The sequence below is a fragment of the Trichosurus vulpecula genome, chromosome 4 (assembly GCF_011100635.1).
Source record: "Trichosurus vulpecula isolate mTriVul1 chromosome 4, mTriVul1.pri, whole genome shotgun sequence".
NCBI lineage: Eukaryota > Metazoa > Chordata > Mammalia > Diprotodontia > Phalangeridae > Trichosurus > Trichosurus vulpecula.
Genome location: NC_050576.1, coordinates 103,492,371 through 103,515,077, shown reverse-complemented (window position 1 = coordinate 103,515,077; position 22,707 = coordinate 103,492,371). Strand labels below are relative to the sequence as shown.

The following is a 22,707-nucleotide window of genomic DNA, read 5'->3' as shown; positions in this document are numbered from 1 at the left end:
GATACACACACATGTATGCTCTTTGTCAACAGGGACCCATTCATCATACCTACTAGGCCCTTATAAATGTTATGGAATCGGTAATTCGAGCTGTGAGTCCTCTTTTGTTCCCCCTCTCCAACCTCACTGTCAATTTTTTTTTCTTTTACTGCTTTCAGTAAATGAAGAGGAATAACTCTAGGTAGGAGAGGACTGGTTGCAAAGTCCCCAGAACTACTTGGGAATTTTCTTTAGTCTTTCAGTATGTTGATGGTAATAATTACCTACTGGGGAGAACTAACTCCACTTAACCAAGATTCTCTAGTCTCCTGGATGTTACTACTTATCCCTTAGTTCACATAGGATAACTATTAGGCTTTCTGAAAATAACTTTACTAGCCACTAAAAGGAAGGAAGCTAAATATAGCAAACTTTGTAGTACAGAGCACTGGAATCTTATCCTAGATAAGCCCAGATCCATCTGTAAATGACCAGCACACCTTACTCTCCTAACTAGCTCTGTTCTAACTTGTGAGCTAATGTAGAGCCCTTTCTGGACTCTCTCTCATTGGCAAGGTGGGTCCTTGTTGAAAGCACCCACTTCAACCAGTTTAAACTGATACAAGGAAACATTCCTTGGAAACCTCTTACTTAGTTTTATGCTTATACATTCATTGTAATACATAGCGTGGAAAGGAAGGTTTATTTTCCATACTATGGAAAATGAAAATTAAGTTCTTAAATTTTGGTGATTTATGCAGACATGATAATGTACTTTTTAGAAATTTACCAGATGTTAAGAACATTTTGTTCTTGGTATCTGACACTTGACTGATGAATATATTTCTTTTTATTTAATAGTTAGTTGCAGAAGAAGGTGGATTTGATGTTGTCTGCAAAGAGAGAAAATGGACCAAAATTGCCACCAAGATGGGATTTGCTCCAGGCAAAGCTGTGGGCTCACATATTCGAGCACATTATGAGCGAATCCTTTATCCCTACAACCTATTCCAGTCTGGAGCTAGTCTGCTGGTGAGTATTGGTTGGTAGTTGAAATCTGGTTTTAGTTTTCCTTGTTCCTGGTTGTTTTCCTTGGAGGAAGGGTAAGAGATGGTAATAGAGAGATGGCTTTGAACTGTTTTTTTCAAAGATTTTGTTCAGAATATCAATATTTTATATTTTCAGCAGTGAACTTCTTTGATTAAGTATAGCATTATGTATGATTTTCTCTTTTAGACTGTACAAAATCTGGGATAGTTATCTTAGGTTGTCAGGTTGAAATTTGTTAGTAACTAAGGGAAGCATCTTTCACCAAATGAGTTGTTGAATCAATGTGCCTTTTTGTCTCACACTTGCTGTTCAATGACATCTTGTGGTTTTTACCTCAAACCTGTTATACTTTTGTGTTCCTGGTTGTCGTTTCATGAAGTACAGCCTAAGAAATACCTGCCCACTCATTCTCTTGTTAGATGGGCTTTTCTTGAGATTTTTCAGGAGGTGGAGATCAGTAGCAGGATGGAAGATCTTCATATTTTTTATCTTGAGTACGTTGTCTTTCTTGACAAGGTAACTTATTTTAAGAGAGGAAAAGCTTTGTTTCTGTTGATGTTTGTTATATTCTCCTAATCATAATTTTAAAGCCTGATCAAGAGAGCAGATTTTAGGCTTTATAAAACAGAACAACTTTTTAAAAGTCTCTGATTTAAGAAGAAATGTGGAAATTCTGTTATCCACAGTTGCTTTTATGTGTTTTCAAGGATGTAGTAATAAGGTTTGGTAATAAGTCAATCTTATGAAGAAGGTAAGAAAGGTGACTTTATATGGACATGAGTATTTAAGTCTTTAATGCTTGAGTCTTGCAAGTTCTCAGTTTTGAGTGCTTTATATAACAACAAAGCGTGATCCAATTAATGTAGCAATCTCATTTTCAGAAACAACAGAATGTAAGTGAATAATAAACTGATAGGTCTGAATGTTTCAGATGTGTTATGTCAGTGGTTTTGTAAGAATAAACATTGGATGAAATGGGGCAGAATTGTATGTTAATTCTTTTTCTTTATACCAGTTTCTCAGTATGAACCAGTGAATTCACACAATTAAAAATTGTATAGATTTTAATTTTTCAAGAGTTGGCTCTTGTACTCTATGCAGGATTGTGTTGTTTGAGGAACCTCTCTGGCTCAGATAGTATAGGATCAAACCTCGGTGCTTCATGAATCAGGTAGCCAGTACGTGGAGATGCGGCCCTTGCTTGACCCATCGGGTCAGGCCCCAACTTAGAGCCTGGTCAGTGTGGAAGGAAACAGCAACAAAGGCAGGAGACACACTTGGGCTGCTTGTAACCTCGATTTTGTGGCCCCACTTTTTGTTAAGTGTAACTTTCCAAGCTCTCTCTTGCAATAGGCACCTGACATATGTTCCAAACTGATGTGTTTAGTGGATCATGGCGTTCTGGAAAAGGTACGTTTCCTTTTTATTGTTGTGCTGTTTTTGTTTTAAATCTGCCGTGCCTGAAAGCTGTCTCTTCTGCACTGTTGTTATCATTGCCCCCATTCTGATGTGCCGGATGTGCAGGCTTCATTTGGCTTTCTAAACAAACAAATGTGGTTTATTTTCCTCTTTCATTGTGTATGTGTTGTAGTGCTTCGTGTTTATTTCTTTTGCTTTGACTTTTGATACTCTGTCCACCCTAGTCAGCAGTGCCTCACAGGTAGGTCCTGTGGGTCCTGTGCTGGTTTCCAGTTTTTCATTTTCCTTGCTGCTTTAACCAGGACTGGGGCCTTGGTGGTTTTGTTTTTGGGGAGGATGTTGATTTTGGATTTTTTTGGATATGTGTGCTTTTAACTTCTCTTTCCAGGCTAGAGCAGCAAAGTACTTCAGGCTACAAGTGAACTTCCTCTCAGCCAAGTCCCTTAAAGTTTGACGGGGATCTATAGTGGTATCAGAGAAAAAACTACCAGAGGAAGGAAATAGGTGGATTTTTTTTCAAGTTCCTCACCCTTTTCTTGTTAGGGTATTGGCCTTCTGTGGATTGCTGTCACTTTGTTTTCATCTAGTAGCTGAAATAGGCTTTACTTGTGTGGTGGGTGAGGCCTCTGGGGCTTTTTGCCCTTCCAGAACTTCATTGATCCGGGTTACAGCTTTTGACATTATTAATTCCCAAATTGTCTCTAGCCACTCTGAACAAGGGCAGTAAGAAAAAACTCAGAAGACAAGTTATTCTCTTCTCAGGATGGTTCATGTATTTAGCATCCTTCTAAAATTTCCTGCAAATTTGGTGGCACCAACTCTTGCGAGCATGTTATTTTCCCACCCAAAAAGGAGGAATGCTTGCTGGCTTGGGGAAATGGAATTATTTAAATTGTATTTGGTCTCAGTCTTAATCTGTGTTTTGGGTTTAAATTTGTATTGCTTAAGTATTCTTAAGGAATATTAGAATGAGTGGAGTAGAAGCTTTCAATGCATTAGATTGATAGGAAAAGGGGAGTTAAAAAATAGATTAAAAAAATTATGCCTGATGGAGTTGCCGTAGTAGAGAACTGCTGGGCTAACACTTATTGGGGGCCTAGGGGTGGGGGCAGAGATTACACTAGAAAAATAATGTGGGGATTGTGTACCAAGCTTGTCTAACCATAGCTTGTTCTCTAAGAGACATCCTTGAGAGAATCTATTTACCTTATCACCCTTGTGTCCTCTTTCCCCAATAAAATTAAAATTAGACTCAGCATTTGATGGTATCAGGTACGAAACAGATAAAAGTGCTTTTAAGCAATATTTTGAAGTGAAATAAATATGTGGTGGACTTTTTTTTCACCTTCATATTTGGACAGTCCTGTTACTCTGGAACAAAGTAGGCTCCAAACAGAATTCCTGTTCATAGAGACTTTGTGGCAAAAGATAGAGATAGTCTCTCTGTTTAGTACCTGAACTTCTGTGTCCATCATTTGTGGTGCCAAACTTCAATAATATCATGTGGGATTAATTTTTTTAATCACTCCCAGATTGACATCTTGTCCCAGAGCTAGCTTTGTTATGAAATTGGGGGAAAAAATTTAAGTAGCTCTTTTCCCCTTACTCTTATTAAAATTGGAATTAACTTGTTTAGAGCGTTTATTTATTTATTTTTGTTGTGTTTTAAAACCTTCAGTATAGCAAAGAATAGGGGAAATTTAGATTTGAGTGGTTAGGGCTGTTGTATGACCTTGATGGCTTTCTGAGTTTCATTTGGAGAATCAAAAGCAGCATTTAGACTCCAATTTTTATTGACCTATAAAATAGCTGGTCTTTCCTGGAATTCTAAAACTCATATATAGCTGATTAAAGAGCTTTTAGCTTTTTTTAAAATAGATTAATGAAAAAAAAAATAGATTAATGAGCCTTAGTGTGTTGGCCACATAGAATTCATAGCCATCGTAGTCCATTTTTCTAGGAAATTTAACCTGTTTACAACATTTCAATCAGAGATGGTTGATTTCTTTAACTGCTAGGATTGTGATGCATTGTTCTGATTTTCTTGGAGCTGAAAATTTGTTATCAGGAGATTGAGAGACTTGAAATTTCAATTTTTAGTGCTGTGTATGCTCTTTTTTTTTCTATGTCCTAGAATTGTTTATCCAAGAGTATTTTATCCAAATCTCCTAAGAGTTTAAGGACTCAATTCTCATAATATATCTGTATGGCAGTAGAAGTTATTCATATCTTAGACATGGAAAGGTTCTCTATAAGTGTCTTGTTCAAGTGACTTAACCCTTGTTACAGAGAGTACATATTTCAGCTCATTCTAATCAACAGATTAAATATTCCTGTTTTAACAAACACACCACCTTGTGATAATGGTAGTGATGGATCAATAATAAACAAATTAAAACTCTTGATTTCAAGTCTTGGATTTTGTTCTCAACAATGTTTTGTGGGGAGGAGGGACTCACTGATATCAATAAGAACTATCTTTTGGTGCCTGTTAGCACAAGCATTAAAATTATCTTTACATTCAGAAATAAGTAGTGTATAAGAATAATATTGATTTGGTTTTTAAAGGAGGCAAGGACATAACCTCAGCAAGATTAAAGATAGAATTGCCAGTTCACTGCTTATGAAAATGATTTTTTTCTTTGATTTGCATACTACTTTATAAGTGTTTATGTAGTTCTAAATAGTTCCTTCTGTAACAGTTCTTTCAACCTTAGCTTCTTTTGTGTTACTTAGAATAAGGAATTTATGGACATATTTTGAAGTCAGTAAGGACAATGTGCTATGACATGTGTAAAAGTTGTTGGTTGTTAAAATCTAGCAAGCATGCCCAGTTGGTCCTGTCTTAAATTTTGAACTCTTTTCTGAATGGATGTCCATATTACAACCTCATTCAGAAACAGTTGTTTCCTGGCCTTTGCAGTTTGAATCTTCAATTAATGGTTGGTACAGAATTATTATAGGCTTGGTTAATAACCTCATCATCAAGTGAATACATTAAAGCAACATTAAATCTTACCTTGAAATCATCGTACTTATGTTAGGTATATTTGATTGGAGATTTAGCATTATGCCATTTAAGTAGGTATAATATCAAGTAGCCATCATTGTTTGTATACCTTCCGTGTTCTTCACCAATAGATTTGAAGCATACCTTACAGAATCATATGTGGGCCTCTTCTGTGTTTAAAAGGAGTGAAATCTCACCAATCCAATTGTATTGTTTTCAGTGTCTGCAGAAGCCAAATCTAACCACAGACACAAAGGACAAGGAATATAAACCCCATGATATTCCCCAGAGACAGTCAGTTCAGCCTGTGGAAACGTGTCCCCCAGCACGCCGTGCAAAACGTATGAGATCTGAGGTGAGAGCCCTAGAAGTTTCATCAGTGGACATTTTTGGTACTAGTTCTGCATATGAGTCTCTTGTGTACTTTCTGTACTTTTGGAATTAAAATTAAAGTATATTGACATGCCATCTATATGACAACTGGGGCCTTTGCTTGTGAAGGTAAAGGAAGAAGGTGGCACTAAGATGTTGGGGATAGGGCATGAGGAGAGAGTTGAAGGCACTTATACAGTAGTTCTCAGAATTCATGCCTGATTTTCTCATCTCTGTTGTTCATTCTCCTTGATAATATGGAGTTCTGTATCGACTCCCCAAGTGAGTTAAATGATATTTTTCTAAAGGTGGTAGCATATGTTCGGAAAAAAGTTGCTAAATTACAATTTCATTGTACTTGATTACCTTTAATTTTCACTTATAATATTTGAATGTACTAATCTAATGAAATACTAATGTGTTACTTCTTAAAGGCCACTAATATTAAAACAGAACCAGGAGAGGCTCCAGAAGCCAGAACTCATAATCTTAGACGCCGAATGGGCTGTCCGGCTCCAAAGTGTGAAAATGGTAAGAATAAGTCATAAGTAGAGAATTCAGAAGCAAAAAGAACAAAACCAAATATATGTTATGTATGTAGTTGAGTTCCCAAATGTTAGCTTTGGATGTACCCTGGAAAATTCAGTAGTTCTTTCAGTATTTATTGAAAACTATAGCTTAGAAAACATTTGGCTAATAATTACTTTAACTCAGTATAGGTGAATGCATTCTTCTCCAAACAGTGGCTAATTGCTGTTTATCCCAGTGGAAGTTTTGGATGGTCTTCTACTTCTTAGGTTATATACAGAAACTGATTTGACCTTCTGTCATTGCTTCACATTAATGTAGGTGAGTGGACCAGGGAATGAAGAAAACACTTTTCTCTGGTCAGGTTTTGGATGTAGAAAGAAAGTTGTTTTTGGAATTTACTGGTTAATACTTACTCTATCCTCCATTGTTCTAGATCAGGGCTGTCCAAAATGCAGTGGGATTTATGTGGCCCACCTACAAGCATAGAAATTTACATAAATGCTTTAGTGAATGAACCCGAGCTACCACAGAGCTCTCACTAAAATGGCAAATCAAAATATATTGTCTATTGTTTCTATAAAAACCTGAGGTTGGACAGCCTTGATGTAGATCACAGAGACCTCATGTTAACCCTTTGTTTTAGAGTGTAAATATAGGCTTTGGAACTATTTTGAAGGCAACATTTTATAGTCAGGCCCTCTTTCTAAGTTAAGGTTCATTTTACATGCATAGTAAATGCTATTAAAATATGTCTCACTGGATTTAGAGTTTACTACTTCATTTTATAGGTAGAAAAACAAATATGGCCATGCATCTTTTTGTTTTAGTCCATCTAGTTAACTCGTTGAGAAACAGTGGTCCAACTTTAAAACCTTGGGTCTTTGGAAATAAGAAATTTGAACTAACTCTTAAAAGACTGGTTGAGACAATGACCAACCAGAATTCCAAAGGACTCATGATGAAATATAACTTCTCCATAGAGAGGTGATGCACTCAAAGTATAGATTGAAGCCCAGCTCTCCTCCTCCCTTCCCCCCTCATTCCATCCCCTTCCCTACCCTATCCTATCCTATCCTACCCTTCCTTCCCTTTTCTTCAGTGCAGGAAGGAATTTATAACTGAACATGAAATTAAAAAAAAAATGACTGGGTGAAGAAGTGATACAAAACATTAACAATATAATATGAACTTTTAAAATTGAGAGTAACCTGTGTGGCCAAGTCATTCTTTGTGTGTCAGGTCTTAAATAAGTCTCATCTTAAAACATATTTTGGAAGGTTCCAGAGAAACACTTTAGTAGTATATATTTTTTGCAATATTAAAACCTAGGGCATATAACACTTTTTTGCTTACCACTGGAAAACACTTCTGTTAGTGCTGTGTGTATTTAGTGGCATTTGTTACAGCTGAAATGAAGAAGTTCATAGATAAAAAATAATAGCCATGTTGGGAAAGTATAATATAGAATGATCTAGTTTCTTTTGGGTTGTTTCCAACAGAGAAAGAGTTTCGGAGCACAATAAAACGAGATACCATTGAGAAGAAGGAGCATGCTGGAGAAATTGAGAAGGAGAAACCTAAGAGTCGGTCTAAGAAAAGCACAAATGCTGTGAGTCATCTTCCTTTTCATTACTTATCCTAGCTTGATGATGAAGACATTGCCTTTGCCCAGGAGATCAGTTTGCCGTGTTTTTCTAGGGATATTTGTGAGATGGGGTGATAGGCTCTTAAGTTCAAAAAATTATGGATTGTAAAAGGAGTTAAAGTTGGAGAATCAGCTGTTATTATCAGGGCATATTTTAAGTGTGCCTCTGCTTACTAATGGAATTATATCCGTGTATAGGTTTCAGATTGTGCTTCATGAATCATTGCAGCACTGCATTTCAGAGAGGAGGTGTCTTCATGAATATAGGTTTCCAGCCCACATTAGAAGAGGGCATTTACTTATACTGAGCAACCTTACTCAACAACTTTTATCAATTAGTCAACTTGAACATGAGACTATAAGTTGATCTCCCTTTTACTGCCTGTGTCTGTACCACAACACCCGCCTCTGCCCCCCCCCCCCCCCCCCCCCCCCCCCCGTGGCCCAATTGCTGAGATTTTTCCTGAAGTTCAAGATTCCAAAGACCATGTTGCCCTGGGCCGTGAGTATAGTTGAATAAGTCAAACCGTGCTTCTCTCTGGCTTGGAAGTATAGGAAGTAACTATATGAGAACCATAGATCTTTCTAGTTCCATATCTGATAAAAAGCATAGTGCGTTGTTGCTTTTCCACAAAGGTTTCCCATTTTGTAGTTGCTTTAAATAAGAAATGGAAAGATCAATTATCCACATTGGAATTTTTCTTTCCTTCATTTGGTACCTCTCTTTGTGCAGCCATTATTGATTAAGTTGGATAAACTCACAACTTAAAATGACTGTGAATGATTATTCTTTTATATAATGTTAAAAATCTCAAGTGTTTGGCTCAGCTAAGAGCCTAATTATAGGGACACCATAGAAACAACCTGATCCAATCATTTACTGATTCCTGTTTTGGTTTTGGTTAAACATAAAATAGTTGACTGCTAAAGAGGGTTATCTCTTATAATGACAAGTGGTTTCTTGAAAAGATTTAGGCACAGTTAAGGAAGTTGGGATGAGGAGAGAGATGAATAAGTTTAACTCTGAAGTCTTAGAATTTGATAAAATCAGATGTGAGTGCACATTGCCCTGTTCAGAAGACAATTTCTGATTGCAGGTGGATCTATATGTCTGCCTCTTGTGTGGCAGTGGCAATGATGAGGATCGCCTTCTTTTGTGTGATGGCTGTGATGATAGCTACCATACTTTCTGCTTGATTCCACCTCTTCATGATGTTCCCAAGGGAGACTGGAGGTGCCCTAAATGTTTGGCTCAGGTAAGAATTTAGAACTTTTAAGATACATAGTGAGACAGATCGAATTTTTTAAATTAAATTTTATTCTTTTCAATTAAATATTTCTTCAAGTAAAGAAGGAAACACTCACAACAGCTGTGCATTGTCAGGAAAAACACATTCCCACATTAGGTGTTTAACTTTTAGAAACAGACAAGAAGGGTTATAATGATTGAAGCAGGTGACAAAACCAGAGAGGTTCAGGATAGATGTGAAGCCTGGACAATGTGAGTTTTCACAAAGGTTTACGTAGCAAGTTGTCAAGCAATATGGGTTGTCAGTTTTATGAGCATAATTTTGATTTGGTTAAAATTTTTGACGAGATTAGGATATTACCTCCTTATCTAAATAAGTAAATTTCTAAATACAGAAAATGTCCTCTTTAAATAAATGTGACACGTGATATTTGGTATGTATGTGGTTTGATCCTAATGGGAATCCTGCTAGATTTTTTTCTAGGTTTAGATTATTACTCCTTTATTTGAAAATTTCATACACTATATCATTTGATTTTTAACCGTTGGAATTGGGGAGGTTGATTGGCTAGTACAGACATTGAGAGGGAAACACTTACCTAAAATTTTGGGGTTTGAGAAGAGAAATTTGCTCTTTTTTTGCATGTTACTTTAGTGAAAATAACTAGCTTTTCTGTTGTTTTAGGAGTGTAATAAGCCTCAGGAAGCATTTGGTTTTGAACAGGCAGCCAGGGACTACACACTCCGTACTTTTGGGGAAATGGCAGATGCATTCAAATCAGACTATTTCAACATGCCTGTTCACGTACGTATATTGCTTGAAATTTGAATCCCTGTTAATTTAAAAATAATTTGAAATCTTGATCATGATATATACATGTAATATTTAATAATAACCTGAATTTTACATATAAGCTAACTTAGCTTTAATACGGAATAAATGTGGAATTTATTGTTCCAAGTCATTGATATTTTTAGTGTCATGTACATTTCTCAGTATTTTTGTGAGTATGATTTCATTTTATTGTCATGACAGCTCTTTTGTCTTGTTGACGGACAGTGAAACCAAAGTAATGGGCAATTAAGAACTTGCTAAAGGGTTTCCAAGAAGTCACTATTAGAACTTTAGCCCTTAAGGCCTAGCATTAATTCTAGTACATTGTATTCCTTTAGCATTATCTTCCCTTGTATTTGTATTATTCCTCATGTTTCCCAAGTTATATCCACATTTCCCCCAGTGTGTATAGTAGCATACCATAACAAGAGCCCTTTGTTCACTTGGTGTTTCTTTGACAATATCCTTACCTGTGAAACAGAAAACGATATCTATCTCCCTTCAAATATTGTGAAATAATGTATATAAAAAGTTTCAAGCCATGCAAAATGTTACAAAAATAGGGCTAGGCTGACCATATAGTAAAAATAAATCAGTTCATGTGAGAAAGGAAATCTTCATTACTGATTTCCAAACAAAATCCTGCCCTTTTTTTTTTTTTTTTGGTTGGTAGGGGACCCTGCATTCCATTGTAATTTACAACATGGCATTTAGAAAGTGGAATTTTGTTACTGGTTTTGATCCTTGGGCCATTGATAGAAGGAGCACATAATTTTTCTTAGAATACTGCCTTGCTTCTTGTTTAGTTCCAGTACTACTGGAACTGGGTCATGGGCAGTTTGAGAAATGGAGATTTTGGTGAGGGAATTCATTCCTTGTCTCCTTTTGTTTTATTTCCAGATGGTTCCCACAGAGCTGGTGGAGAAAGAATTTTGGCGTCTAGTAAGCACCATTGAGGAAGATGTCACAGTGGAGTATGGTGCTGATATCGCATCGAAAGAATTTGGCAGTGGCTTTCCTGTGCGAGATGGAAAAATAAAGCTCTCCCCTGGGGAGGAGGTAAGGTGTAAGGTTCTGAACATCAGACACTTATGTTTCAGAATGTGAAAACAACTTGCTATAGAGATGTGGAAATAGGGATCATTCTTTAACAGACATCCTTATGAAATTGTGTTGCATCAATCATTACAGTGAATTGTAGAGGCCCACGTGTGTAGGCTGTAAATCATTTAAATTTTGTTATTTACAATTTCCATATAGTTGGCCTAAAGCATTTTTCAACTTCTGGAAAATCTTTCTTGGAGTACAGACAATTAAATGATTTTAGTAGATCCGTTCAAATGTTGAATAAATATGTGGTACAGAACTGCATATGTTGAACTCCTATGAGCTTTAAACTTAAAAGTGACACATGGACAAAATGTACTTTTCCTGAGCTCACCAAATCTTCATGAGAAGTTGAGATTTTGAAAAGTGTTTCTGCTATTAGATCTTCATTAGGAAAATTGATGTGTTTCTCTCAGAAGGTGATTGTTAGGATCAAAAATAAGATACCATCAAAAGTAACATAATGAAAGCTAAAAAAATCTGTGCCAAACTTATGACTCCTTAACCTTCTTAGGAAGTATTCTCTGCCTGACATAAAGTGATAGCTTTATCTGGGGTGCTGATCCTTATTTAGCTACAATGATTAAGTCATGTTAACTAGTGATTTTTTTTTGTAGGCAAATTCATTTATGAAGTGATATAAGCTGTAATTTTTGTCTTTTTTTGATTTTTAGGAATATCTTGATAGTGGCTGGAATTTGAACAACATGCCTGTAATGGAGCAGTCTGTCCTTGCTCACATTACTGCTGATATATGTGGCATGAAGCTGCCCTGGCTGTATGTGGGAATGTGTTTTTCTTCATTTTGTTGGCATATTGAAGACCACTGGAGCTACTCAATTAATTACCTGCACTGGTGAGAGAGAGAGACGAAATGGAGTTTTGTGGTGGGAGAAGGGGTCTTTTATAATAAAATACTTGTGTTTTGGGGTTATAATAGCAGAGTTATTGATAGATTGTTGACTTAGTCCAGGAAAATGGACCCATGGTAGCTTATATGTCTTTTTGGAGAGACAAATGTTACTATAGTATCTCCATTCTCTTTTTCAGTCGCTTGATCTATATCTTTGTAGTACTTTGGACTATTGGGTTAGTCATCAGTGTAGGATGTCTTTTAAAAAGAAAAACAAAAAATCTTTCATCTTCCTTTAGTGGCAATGTAACACTAGGTCATTCTTGCCATTTTTTAGTTTCTGGCTTGTCATAATCATAGTTGCTTACTGATCTTCCATTCTTACAGGTTTCTTCTTGGCATGTCATTGTACAGCTACTTATTTCTTAGTGGTGCAAATGTGTAGGTAGGCCCTAAGTTGTACCTACTTAACTGCTTTCTGAATCCCTCAAAAATAAAGCTGCTCCCACATCTGGTTTTCTTTTCCATACATCCCTTATTCTTATCCCTATGTAAGGCACAGAGGGCATTGGCCAGCCTGTATACGTGGAGCAGCCGCTCTGCCTTCCTTCCTTCCTGGGCAATTGCTCCCAGCTGTAGAGGAAGATGATACTTACCATACTTCCTAGGGGATGTCACAGATTAATTGCTTAAGAGTGTAAAATGCTTTAAAAAAGTTGAGCTCCATAGAAATGCTAATTGTCTTATTAGTTTTCCATTTGTCTGAATGAGCAGGGACAGATTGTGTTGCCATCCGTCATTCACCCCAAATTCCAACCCAAATCTGGTGTAAAAAATAGTTTCAACCACATAGCCTGGACTTTGGATTCTTAGAATTCTACTGATCTGATGGGGGTTCAGGGGGTGGGGGGGGTGGGGTGCACATGTGTACATGTGCACATATGTGCATACGCTTTAGTTATCTAGTTATTTTTTATTTTACTTAACACTTGAAGAAAATGTAGTTCCTACATTTAGGCAGATCATGTATCTGCAAGTTGTTCACTGTTTGACTATGTCCTTGTGATACATTCATTTGAAGCAGGGCCTGAAAATATGAAGGTATCATACGGGAGGGGGAGGACTGGTGGAAGGGACTGTTCCATGTTTGTTTATTTTTTCTAATTTGTTTGTAGGGGGGAGCCAAAAACCTGGTATGGAGCCCCTGGGTATGCAGCTGAGCAGCTGGAAGATGTAATGAAGAAACTGGCTCCAGAGCTCTTTGTGTCCCAGCCAGATCTCCTCCACCAGCTTGTCACCATCATGAACCCAAACACCCTAATGGCTCATGGTGTTCCTGTATGTTCTAGGCTCATATTGTGCCACCCTTCTTTGATACATTTTTTCTTCTCCCTTACACTGATATTCACTATTTTTTTGTGAAATTGATTCAGTTATAATTTCCCATAGCATACTTTGATAGCAGAAACTCCTTTTTGGTTTATTTTAATAACATATGCTCCATGAAGCCAGTGGGATTTTTAAGATAATGTAAAAGCCAATTCAGAGTGCAGTCATTAATCAGAAACACTGTTATAAATAAGGGAAACACTTTGTCATCCTAGACCTCATTTTTTGTTTTATTTTGGGTCAGCCACCTCAGGGTGCCTTTATACACCCTTTGGAATACACAGTTCGCAGAAATATGGAGGTCAAGGATCATAGATTGAGAGTGGAAAGTGACATGGTACATCTAGTCCAACACCTTCCTTTTACAAATGAGGAAATTGATGCTGAGAGGTTGACTGAAATACCTGGGGTCATACAGGCATGAATGATAGAGGTCAGATTTAACGTAGAACCTCTTCACTGCAAAGCCATTGCTTTTTCCATTGAACTCCTAGTTCCATATGTACCCTGTCATCGTCACAACTCTGGTGTTCAGTTCAGTGTCCTGGCACCAGATTTCAGGAAAGAGAGACATGCTAGAACATCTAGAAGAGAGTGATCTGGGTTTTGAGAGCCCTGGAGGACATGCTATAGAAGCAGTGGTTGAAGGAGTTGTTTACGTTGCAAGATGAACATAGGTGAAAAGCTTTAGGAAAATGATGGTGGTCTTGGAGTATTTGTAGGGCTATTTTGTGGAAAGAGAGATTAATTGGCTTTGTTCTACTTGGGTTGCCCAAAAAGACAAAACCAGGAGCAGTGCATGAAAGTTGCAAAGAGCTAGGTTGTAGTATGATAGAAGGAAAGACTTTCTAGTCACCTACTTAATGCCATGGGTAATGCCATGGATTTGAGAGTTTGAATCCAGCCGCAGATCATTTACTAGTTCTGTTGACCCTAGGCAAGTCATGGAACCTCTCTGCCTCACTTTTTTCATCTGTAAAATGGGTGTAATAATATCTATCTCGCCAGGTTGTTGTGAAGATCAAATGAGTTAACATATAAAAAATTCTTTGCAAACCGTAAAGCACTGTTTAAATGCTAGCTATATTAGCTGTTATCAGTTTTAGAGCTCCTCAAAAAATGGACCGGGTATACTGGGAGTTAGTGGCTTTTCCTACGCTGAAGATCTTTGATGGATGTTTGTGGTTGTATGTAACAGGAAGATTCTTGATCAGTTATGACCTGTTCCAGTGGTTTCTAGCAGTCACTTTAAATTTTTAGATCTTTAATATAAGTTTATTCCTTACTCTGACGCCAGTATAAATTATTATTAGTCCAAAGTTAAGTGTCTGGAAATTTTCCTGTGAATATTATTCATGATTACACATGATTTCTCATGTGGTTCTTAACTCATATTACTTACAGAATAAGGTCATGTCTACATCATCTTTTATTGCACGTATTACATAGTAATTGGCTCTTTTGGTAGTCCTTAGTTAACAATGTTTAAATGTCTAGTTTAAAAGATGATCCAAAAGACCCTATTCCAAGGTAGGGTGGTGGAGATACTGTGTCTGAATTTGCTGTTTGAGTGTTAGCTATTTGTGTGTTGGATGCCCTTCAGTGACAGCACTCCATAATTTTTTGAGCGCCATATTTTGGAGCGGAAAATAATTTATACTATTGCTTCTAACACCAAACACTGTGGGTACTCCTTCCTCTATAACAAGATCTCCATGCCTCAGTAGACTCTTTAATTTATTTGTCAACTTTCAGAAGCCAGTTTTCTGGTGAAGAATTCTCTGAAATAGGCTAGGCTTGCCTTGAGATGTACATTCTTTCAAAGTCACCTTGATAGGTTCTCTCTGGGCTTGCATGTCTATGCACTCTAGTCTTCAAGAAGCCTGGGTCTCCTCCATGCCAGAGCAAGGCATCAGGGTTTGGTTTTAGTGGAGATTTAACGTTAGAAACATCAACATTAGAAAAGACTATGATGATGTTATTCTTTGCCCTAGTAAGGGTAACCAGAAGCCTTTGTTTGATTACAAATAACCTATGTGTGACCTAAAATTTAGATGATTGCTTAAATGACTCCCATGATATCCAGCTGGAATTTCCTTTAATTTTATATTTTAGCTCAACATTTGCAGTAGGTTGTCATCGTCATCAGCATCATCATCATCATCATCATCATCATCATCATCTTATTTATATAATGTTATAAGGAAAAATACAAACCCTTTTGTAAAACACTAAAAAAACCAAAAAAACTATTATAGGCTAATTTTTAGGTTATTTTAGGTGAAATTTTAGTGGGGAGGAAAATGCAGCAATGATGTCCAGAGTCCCTTGTGGCCACTTTGTTGCTAAAATAAGAAGTAAATTGTGCAACCCTGACATCCCCAGAAGTCAGCCATCTTAGTCACTTATTGAAGATTTATTCAGTATCATTCCCTGATGTCTGCACCTATTGGATCATTACTGTGAAAACGTCAAAGTGACCTGATCATCTTTAATGAGTTTCATGTGCTATATACATTTTATCCACCTCAGAAGTATTCTTTTTATTTTCGTTAGGTTTACCGAACTAATCAGTGTGCCGGTGAGTTTGTGATTACCTTTCCAAGAGCCTACCATAGTGGTTTTAACCAGGGTTTCAATTTTGCTGAAGCAGTTAATTTCTGCACTGTTGATTGGGTATGTACTAAGACATGTTGAATATTTTTGGATTTACTGTGTTGCTTGTTTGAATTAAACTGTTGGGTTTTTAAAATTGCCGCATAGAGTAACTTTAAAATGTACATTTTAGTTAGCACTAGTTTCAGGTCTGGTCATTGAATTATGCTTGATTAATTATATTAATGGTTACTTTGCCACTGAAATGTCTTATTTCTTTTTAATATTAATCAGTTGAACTGGAGGAGTGTTTGTTCGGACCTGACAGAACTCAGATTAATGCTAGATTGTAAGCTCTCTGAGGGCACGTACTGTCTTTTGCTCCTTTTGTATACTCAACCTTAGAACAGTTGCTTGGCACTTATTAGGTGCTTAATACATATTTGACTATTGATTGAAAACTAAACGTTTTCCCTAAAATTTTTAAAAAATTTTTCCTAAATGTTCTCTCAAATAGCCTTTTTGCTTATGTAATCCGAAGTTTTTGGCATATTATAATATTTTCAGCAAAAATTTTCCTGCTAATAGGACCACAAGATTTAGCGGTGTATAAAGCTATTTCATTGAATTGCTTTGAGTCAGTTTCTTTTCTTGAAATAGTTTTAAATCAGTTTTATTACCCTGCTTTATCACCCTGCTGTAACACGAGCGGGTATAGTTTAAAAATTCAGATTTACAAAACAGATACATTATGGGATCATCCAACTTTAACAAAATGAATATTGTATTTCCATTATGGTGGGGCATTAATGTAACTTGGCTTTTTTATTGTAATGTTTGTTTTTTGATACAGCTGCCATTAGGCCGTCAGTGTGTGGAGCATTATCGGCTGCTGAATCGATATTGTGTTTTTTCTCATGATGAGATGATTTGTAAAATGGCTTCCAAAGCTGATGTACTAGATGTGGTGGTTGCTTCAACTGTTCAGAAAGACATGGCCATTATGATTGAGGATGAAAAGACCTTAAGGGAGACTGTCCGTAAATTGGTAAGGTTTATGTATTCTGACTATCGTGCTTGTATTCTCATTTCAGAATTTTTTTTGTGTATCAGGATTTAGAAGTTTATTGTATTTCGTAGGTCATTCATAATAAGTTTCATTAGAGAATCAGTGGTCCTTTCCCCTTCTTCCTTTAAAAAAAAAAATAAACCCTTCCTCAGTAAAAGTCAGTTTAATTGTGACTTTTGCCTTTTGGAAATCTGTTTCATTTTATTTTGTGTTATAATTATACATCAGTATGTGGGACGCGGAGTTTCTAGGTAACTGGATACATACATATGAAAGGGCAAGACTACTGAACTGAGCCTCCTTGAAGAGTTCTGATGGGAAACCAAACAAGCCACTTTTGAGTTTTCGTCCTTATCCATTCTCTGGGGGAGGCTCTGTTGAAATAGTCAAAATATATGTGCCATTTCCCTGTAAAAGATATGGATGATCCATAGACCTTGTAATTATATCTTGAATAAACCATTAGTCCAGATTCATTAGCTACTTCAGTTTGAATTTGTGAATTTTGTGAAGTATGTATATTTCATAAAATCACATGCAGGCAATAATAACAATAGCTAGCATTTGTAAAGCACTACACAAATATTAGCCCATTTTATCCCCATAACATTGCTAGGAGTTAAGGTGCTATTATTCCCATTTTATACATAAGGAAATTGAGGCAGACAGAGACTAAAATGACTGGTCTAGGGTCACAGCTAGTAAGCGTCTGAGGTGGGATTTGAACTGAGGTCTTCTTGACACCAAATGTTCTATTCATTTGCCCACCTTTTTATATTACCCGGAACGATTATCTAGATGTTTATTTTCTAGTATATCCTTTTAAGTTCTGGGGAAACAAAAATAAAAATATACTTGCAATTTTATGTTGTTAAAGATCTGAAGGGAAGAAATTCTTCCATTCTTTTTCATGACCCATTCTGTTATCTGTCTCAATCAGTATGCTTATTGCAAATTTTTCTGCTTCTAGTGGAAACAGCAAAATATGAAGTCCCCTTCTGATAACCCTTTATTTAAAGAAGATTAGAACTCCAAGCCAAACAATTACTATTTCTCTTGGTCTTTCTTTTATTCAGTCCAATTTCTGGCTTTGGTTCATTTCTATTGACCTTCTCTGGGTAACTATTCTGTGTATAAATTCTCTGTAATACTCTGACTTTTTTAATCCCTGTATTAAACATCTGCATACCCCGAGCCTACTAGGAGTATTCTAGTATGGACCTGACCACTGTGAAGTAGAATGAACATCCTCTCTTGAAGCTCCTATATGATGCAGATTTCCTGTATGGTGTTGGTTTTTCATACCCAAAGTGCACCTATGGCAGCAGCAATTTCAGAGGCTCATGGAATAGTTTAAATTGACCATATTATACCTTTGCTCTCCCAAACTCTCTAAGTTTCCTAATTTAGTACATTTTTCTTTCTTTGCTTGGTGGTTTATACAATCTTTTTGGAACTTTCTAAGACAAATTTTCTTGTAGGGAGTAATCGATTCAGAACGAATGGATTTTGAACTGTTACCAGATGATGAACGCCAGTGCATAAAATGCAAGACGACGTGTTTCATGTCTGGGGTGTCCTGTTCTTGTAAACCTGGGCTGCTGGTGTGTCTCCATCATGTAGAAGACCTGTGTTCTTGTCCTGCCTATAAGTATAAGTTAGGGTAAGTAGAAAGAACTATTTCTTTTGTGGGCCATATGTTAAAAAGAATAGGGTATGAAGTTTGAATGCAGATTGAGGCACACTTCATGCTCGCCTTTTTCTCTTCTCTTTTGTTTTTGTTTTTGGGTTGGTTTCTTTTTTTGTTTTGTTTTGGTTCTGTTTCTTCTTTCTCGTGACTCATTCCATTGGTCATAATTCTTGTCCGCAACTTGACTAGTGTATAAATTAATTCAGTGTGAAGTTATTCGTGGTAGTTATATGAGATTCCATGCTGTCTTGGGGAGGGAGGGAGAAGGAAGGGAAGAAAATCTGGAACTCAAAATTATGTAGAACTGTCTGTTGTAAACTAAAAATAAATATTAAAAAAAAAAGAATAGGGTATAATGCTTAAGCATGTCTTTGTGAGAGTGTGTCTTCATATGAATTACCTTAACTCATTTATATTTGGGGTGGAAATGTTTTGTACTGCATTATTTTATTTTTCTGATAGCTGTGTAAGTCAGACTGAAGTAGGTTTTCTTTCTTCTAGGTACAGATATACTCTGGATGATCTATACCCTATGATGAATGCCCTTAAACTCCGAGCAGAGTCATATAATGAATGGGCATTGAATGTTAATGAAGCTTTGGAGGCCAAGATCAATAATAAGAAAAGTACGTGATACAGCAAAAGGGGATGCTATTTGTTCATCTGAAAAGCAAAGCAATAAAATATAATGATTATTAGTAATTGAGCTTTGTAGACTTGTTTTCCTAGGTTCTCTTTCTAGCTAAATCTTAGACTAATGGTATTCTTAAGGTAGGAGTCCATGGTTACAGACACAGGTGTCTTTGTAAGTACCTATATCTATGTTACTTATAAAGCACAATGTAGATATCACCCTGATTTTTGTCTAAACCCTGTATATTTAGTATTGTTTACTTTTGATCACTGTTTTGCCTTAACTGAATGAAACATTCTAAAACTTCTAGTCTGAAGAGTAAAGGGTATTATATTTGTCTACTGGGTCTTAGAAAAGTAGCTGGAAGCACTAGTCCATATTTTACCAGAACTGGAGATAATTATATTTAATACTCTGAGGGAAGCATTTCATTTGAGTAAGTGAATGAAATGCTGTCTTATCGCTGTGTAGAACTACTTGAAAACAAGGTCTTTATTACTGTACTTGTACTTGCTGTTCTGGAAAGAAATTGGATCATCTCCTCTCCCACTTTTTCCTTAGGTCTGTGTCACCACACCAGGCCTTTTTTGTCCTGTCCACCAGAATTCTCCCCTCTTTAAGGGAATTGTGGGTACAAAGGCACAAAGAATGCTAACTGAAGTCTCCTATGTAAGGAGGCCGGTTGAGCCCCTAGAGAGGGTTGTATTTTCTGCCTTTTATGGTGGACATTTTTTTAATTCTACAGTTTAAGTGTGCATTTCAAATGATGTATTGAAGATCAGCCCTTGACATAAAATAAGATCCAATGTTGCTAAGTGCTGTTAGACACATGGTATCTCTCATTCTGTGCACTTACTTGGGGAAATAAAAGGTAGTAGGGCAAGATAAATAGGCACCAATGGCAGGGTAACAGCTTATATATTAGTATTACACATATGTTTTTATTATTATTTAAGAAAATCTCTTTGTTTATATGTTTATGTTGTCTCCAGGCCTTGTTAACTTTAAGGCTCTGATAGAAGAATCTGAAATAAAGAAGTTTCCTGACAATGATCTTTTGCGCCACCTTCGTTTAGTCACGCAGGACGCTGATAAGTGTGCATCTGTGGCACAGCAGCTGCTCAATGGCAAAAGGCAGACTAGGTATGGACACAGGTTTGCCTTGGGATTGACCGCAAATTAACACTCTGGAAGCCCATGGCTCTTGGATGTTTGTTTTAACGAGACTTTTTGCTTATTTTTGCAGGTACCGTTCTGGTGGAGGTAAATCCCAGAATCAGCTGACAGTCAATGAGCTCCGACTGTTTGTAAAACAGCTATATGCTCTTCCATGCATTCTCAGTCAAACGCCTCTGCTGAAGGTGGGAAATAAGTGTGGGCAGTGAAGAGCAGGTTTTCTCTCATAAATTTGCTCACTGGGGTGATAGAGTTAGATTTCCTCTTTGGAGGCTAACTGTGTCTGGGAACGTTTTTGTGGGAACATTTGTCTGCTACTGGGTGCACAGTATTTCGCCAGACCTCTGAAGAAATGGCCATTTTGGTATAACGTTTACCTGAATTTCTGATTGAAAAGAATTTACATCTACTTCAGCTTTAAGCCTCTGTAAGAATTCTGCCCCAAGTGGTCGTCCATTTTAGTCTATACTCTTTGCCTTTTGGAAAGAGTAAAGAATACTTCTTACAATCAGGAGACCTGAGGGTTCTTGCCTCAAGTACTAGATTTGTGGGCATTTTCTCCATCTGTAAATAAGGGACAATCACACTCTATCAAGGCTGTGGAAAAAGTGCTTTGTAAAACTTTAAAGTGCTATAAAGTGTGAGTAGTTATTGTGTATTATGTGTACTCATTACTGTCCTTTAGAGGCATCTAGAACAGTATAGTGAATAGAGGGCTGGCCTCAAAACCAGAGAGATCTGGGCTCCAGTCTCACCTGTGACAGGTACTGCCAATGTGACCTTCCTTGGAAAAGGCACTTAACCCCTCTCTGGGCTTAGATTGAAAAGACTGGCCTACATTGGGAGGCCTGAGGGAGTTCCTCATTTGCAAGTTCTTAAACCAGTAAAATCAGGGGTAAAGTTCTTACATCCTGTGCACTTAACTGGAAAAACAATTAAAAGTTTTTTTAAGTGCAATTTATTTTCTCCCTTTCCCAGTGTTGGTGAGGGGAAGTTATACATCTCTGTTAGAAATTACATATAGTTCAACAAAACAGATTGCTACATTGGCCATGTATTACAAAATCGCTATCTCAGTGGGCATCCTGAGTTCCTCACCTCTCTATCAGGATCTTGGTAGCCATATACATACTTATTAAGTGAGTGTGAAGTAAGATGAAGTTGGGTTATTAAAATAGGCACTTGATGGTTTTGAAGCAATTTTGAGTCAGAAAGGATCTTCACCAATTTTAGTCAATTCTCCATCTCCTATTTTCCAGGATCTCTTGAATAGGGTGGAAGATTTTCAACAGCACAGCCAGAAATTGTTATCAGAAGAGATGCCCAGTGCTGCTGAGCTGCAGGAGTTGTTGGATGTCAGCTTTGAATTTGATGTTGAGCTTCCACAACTTTCTGAGATGCGTATCCGTCTGGAACAGGCCCGCTGGCTAGAGGAAGTTCACCGAGCTTGCTTAGACCCCGGTTCCCTCACCCTGGATGATATGAGACGTCTCATAGATTTGGGAGTGGGATTGGCCCCCTACCCAGCAGTGGAGAAGGCCATGGCAAGGCTACAGGAGTTGCTTACTGTGTCAGAACATTGGGATGACAAAGCCAAGAGCCTCATCAAGGCCAGGTGAAACCTAATTTCATCTTTTCTCCATTTGATAGTGGTTAAATTGGAGGAAAAAATATCTCTGAAAACAGGCAGAATCAGTACCTACTTGGCCATGACAAATCCATGTTTTTTTCATCTAATATGCCAGTATTAGAGCAAGCAGGGCATATGGAGTAGGGGGAGGTGGATCCTGTTTTCATACGTGATCTAGAAAGAAACCCGAAGATAAGGGGTGCTTTTGAATCCATTATTGGTTGTTATACTTTGTGGACTCTTGACAGTGGGTTTGAAGTGATTTTTGTTCTAGCATCCTCTCCAAATTATGTAAATCCAACTGTTCCAGATTACTGTTCATCTCTTTGGGAGTGGAAGGATGAGCAAGTAGCAAGTGACCGAACTTAAAGCTACAACTTTTGAATAACAAATTGAATATGATAATAAGTGTGGAAGGAAGAACCTAATAATTAGACTTATCCAAACATGGAAAAAGCTACTTCTCATCTATAG

General features: G+C 37.1%; 1 protein-coding gene across 2 annotated transcripts in view; it reads left to right on the top strand.

The window, feature by feature from the left end:
* The window catches only part of KDM5B (lysine demethylase 5B), a 72,417-nt gene that overhangs the window by 34,373 nt on the left and 15,337 nt on the right, over nucleotides 1–22,707 (top strand). The window contains exons 4-20 of one of the 2 annotated variants that reach the window (XM_036754546.1): nucleotides 841–1,011; nucleotides 2,383–2,439; nucleotides 5,679–5,813; nucleotides 6,265–6,361; nucleotides 7,861–7,970; nucleotides 9,104–9,262; nucleotides 9,941–10,060; nucleotides 10,991–11,149; nucleotides 11,872–12,053; nucleotides 13,226–13,388; nucleotides 15,996–16,115; nucleotides 16,888–17,082; nucleotides 18,585–18,766; nucleotides 19,295–19,419; nucleotides 20,420–20,570; nucleotides 20,674–20,788; nucleotides 21,863–22,218. In XM_036754546.1, the coding sequence (XP_036610441.1) occupies nucleotides 841–1,011; nucleotides 2,383–2,439; nucleotides 5,679–5,813; nucleotides 6,265–6,361; nucleotides 7,861–7,970; nucleotides 9,104–9,262; nucleotides 9,941–10,060; nucleotides 10,991–11,149; nucleotides 11,872–12,053; nucleotides 13,226–13,388; nucleotides 15,996–16,115; nucleotides 16,888–17,082; nucleotides 18,585–18,766; nucleotides 19,295–19,419; nucleotides 20,420–20,570; nucleotides 20,674–20,788; nucleotides 21,863–22,218 (2,597 nt within the window). The remainder of the gene's footprint in view (nucleotides 1–840; nucleotides 1,012–2,382; nucleotides 2,440–5,678; nucleotides 5,814–6,264; nucleotides 6,362–7,860; nucleotides 7,971–9,103; nucleotides 9,263–9,940; nucleotides 10,061–10,990; nucleotides 11,150–11,871; nucleotides 12,054–13,225; nucleotides 13,389–15,995; nucleotides 16,116–16,887; nucleotides 17,083–18,584; nucleotides 18,767–19,294; nucleotides 19,420–20,419; nucleotides 20,571–20,673; nucleotides 20,789–21,862; nucleotides 22,219–22,707) is intronic. The other variant, XM_036754547.1, reaches the window with a different exon arrangement.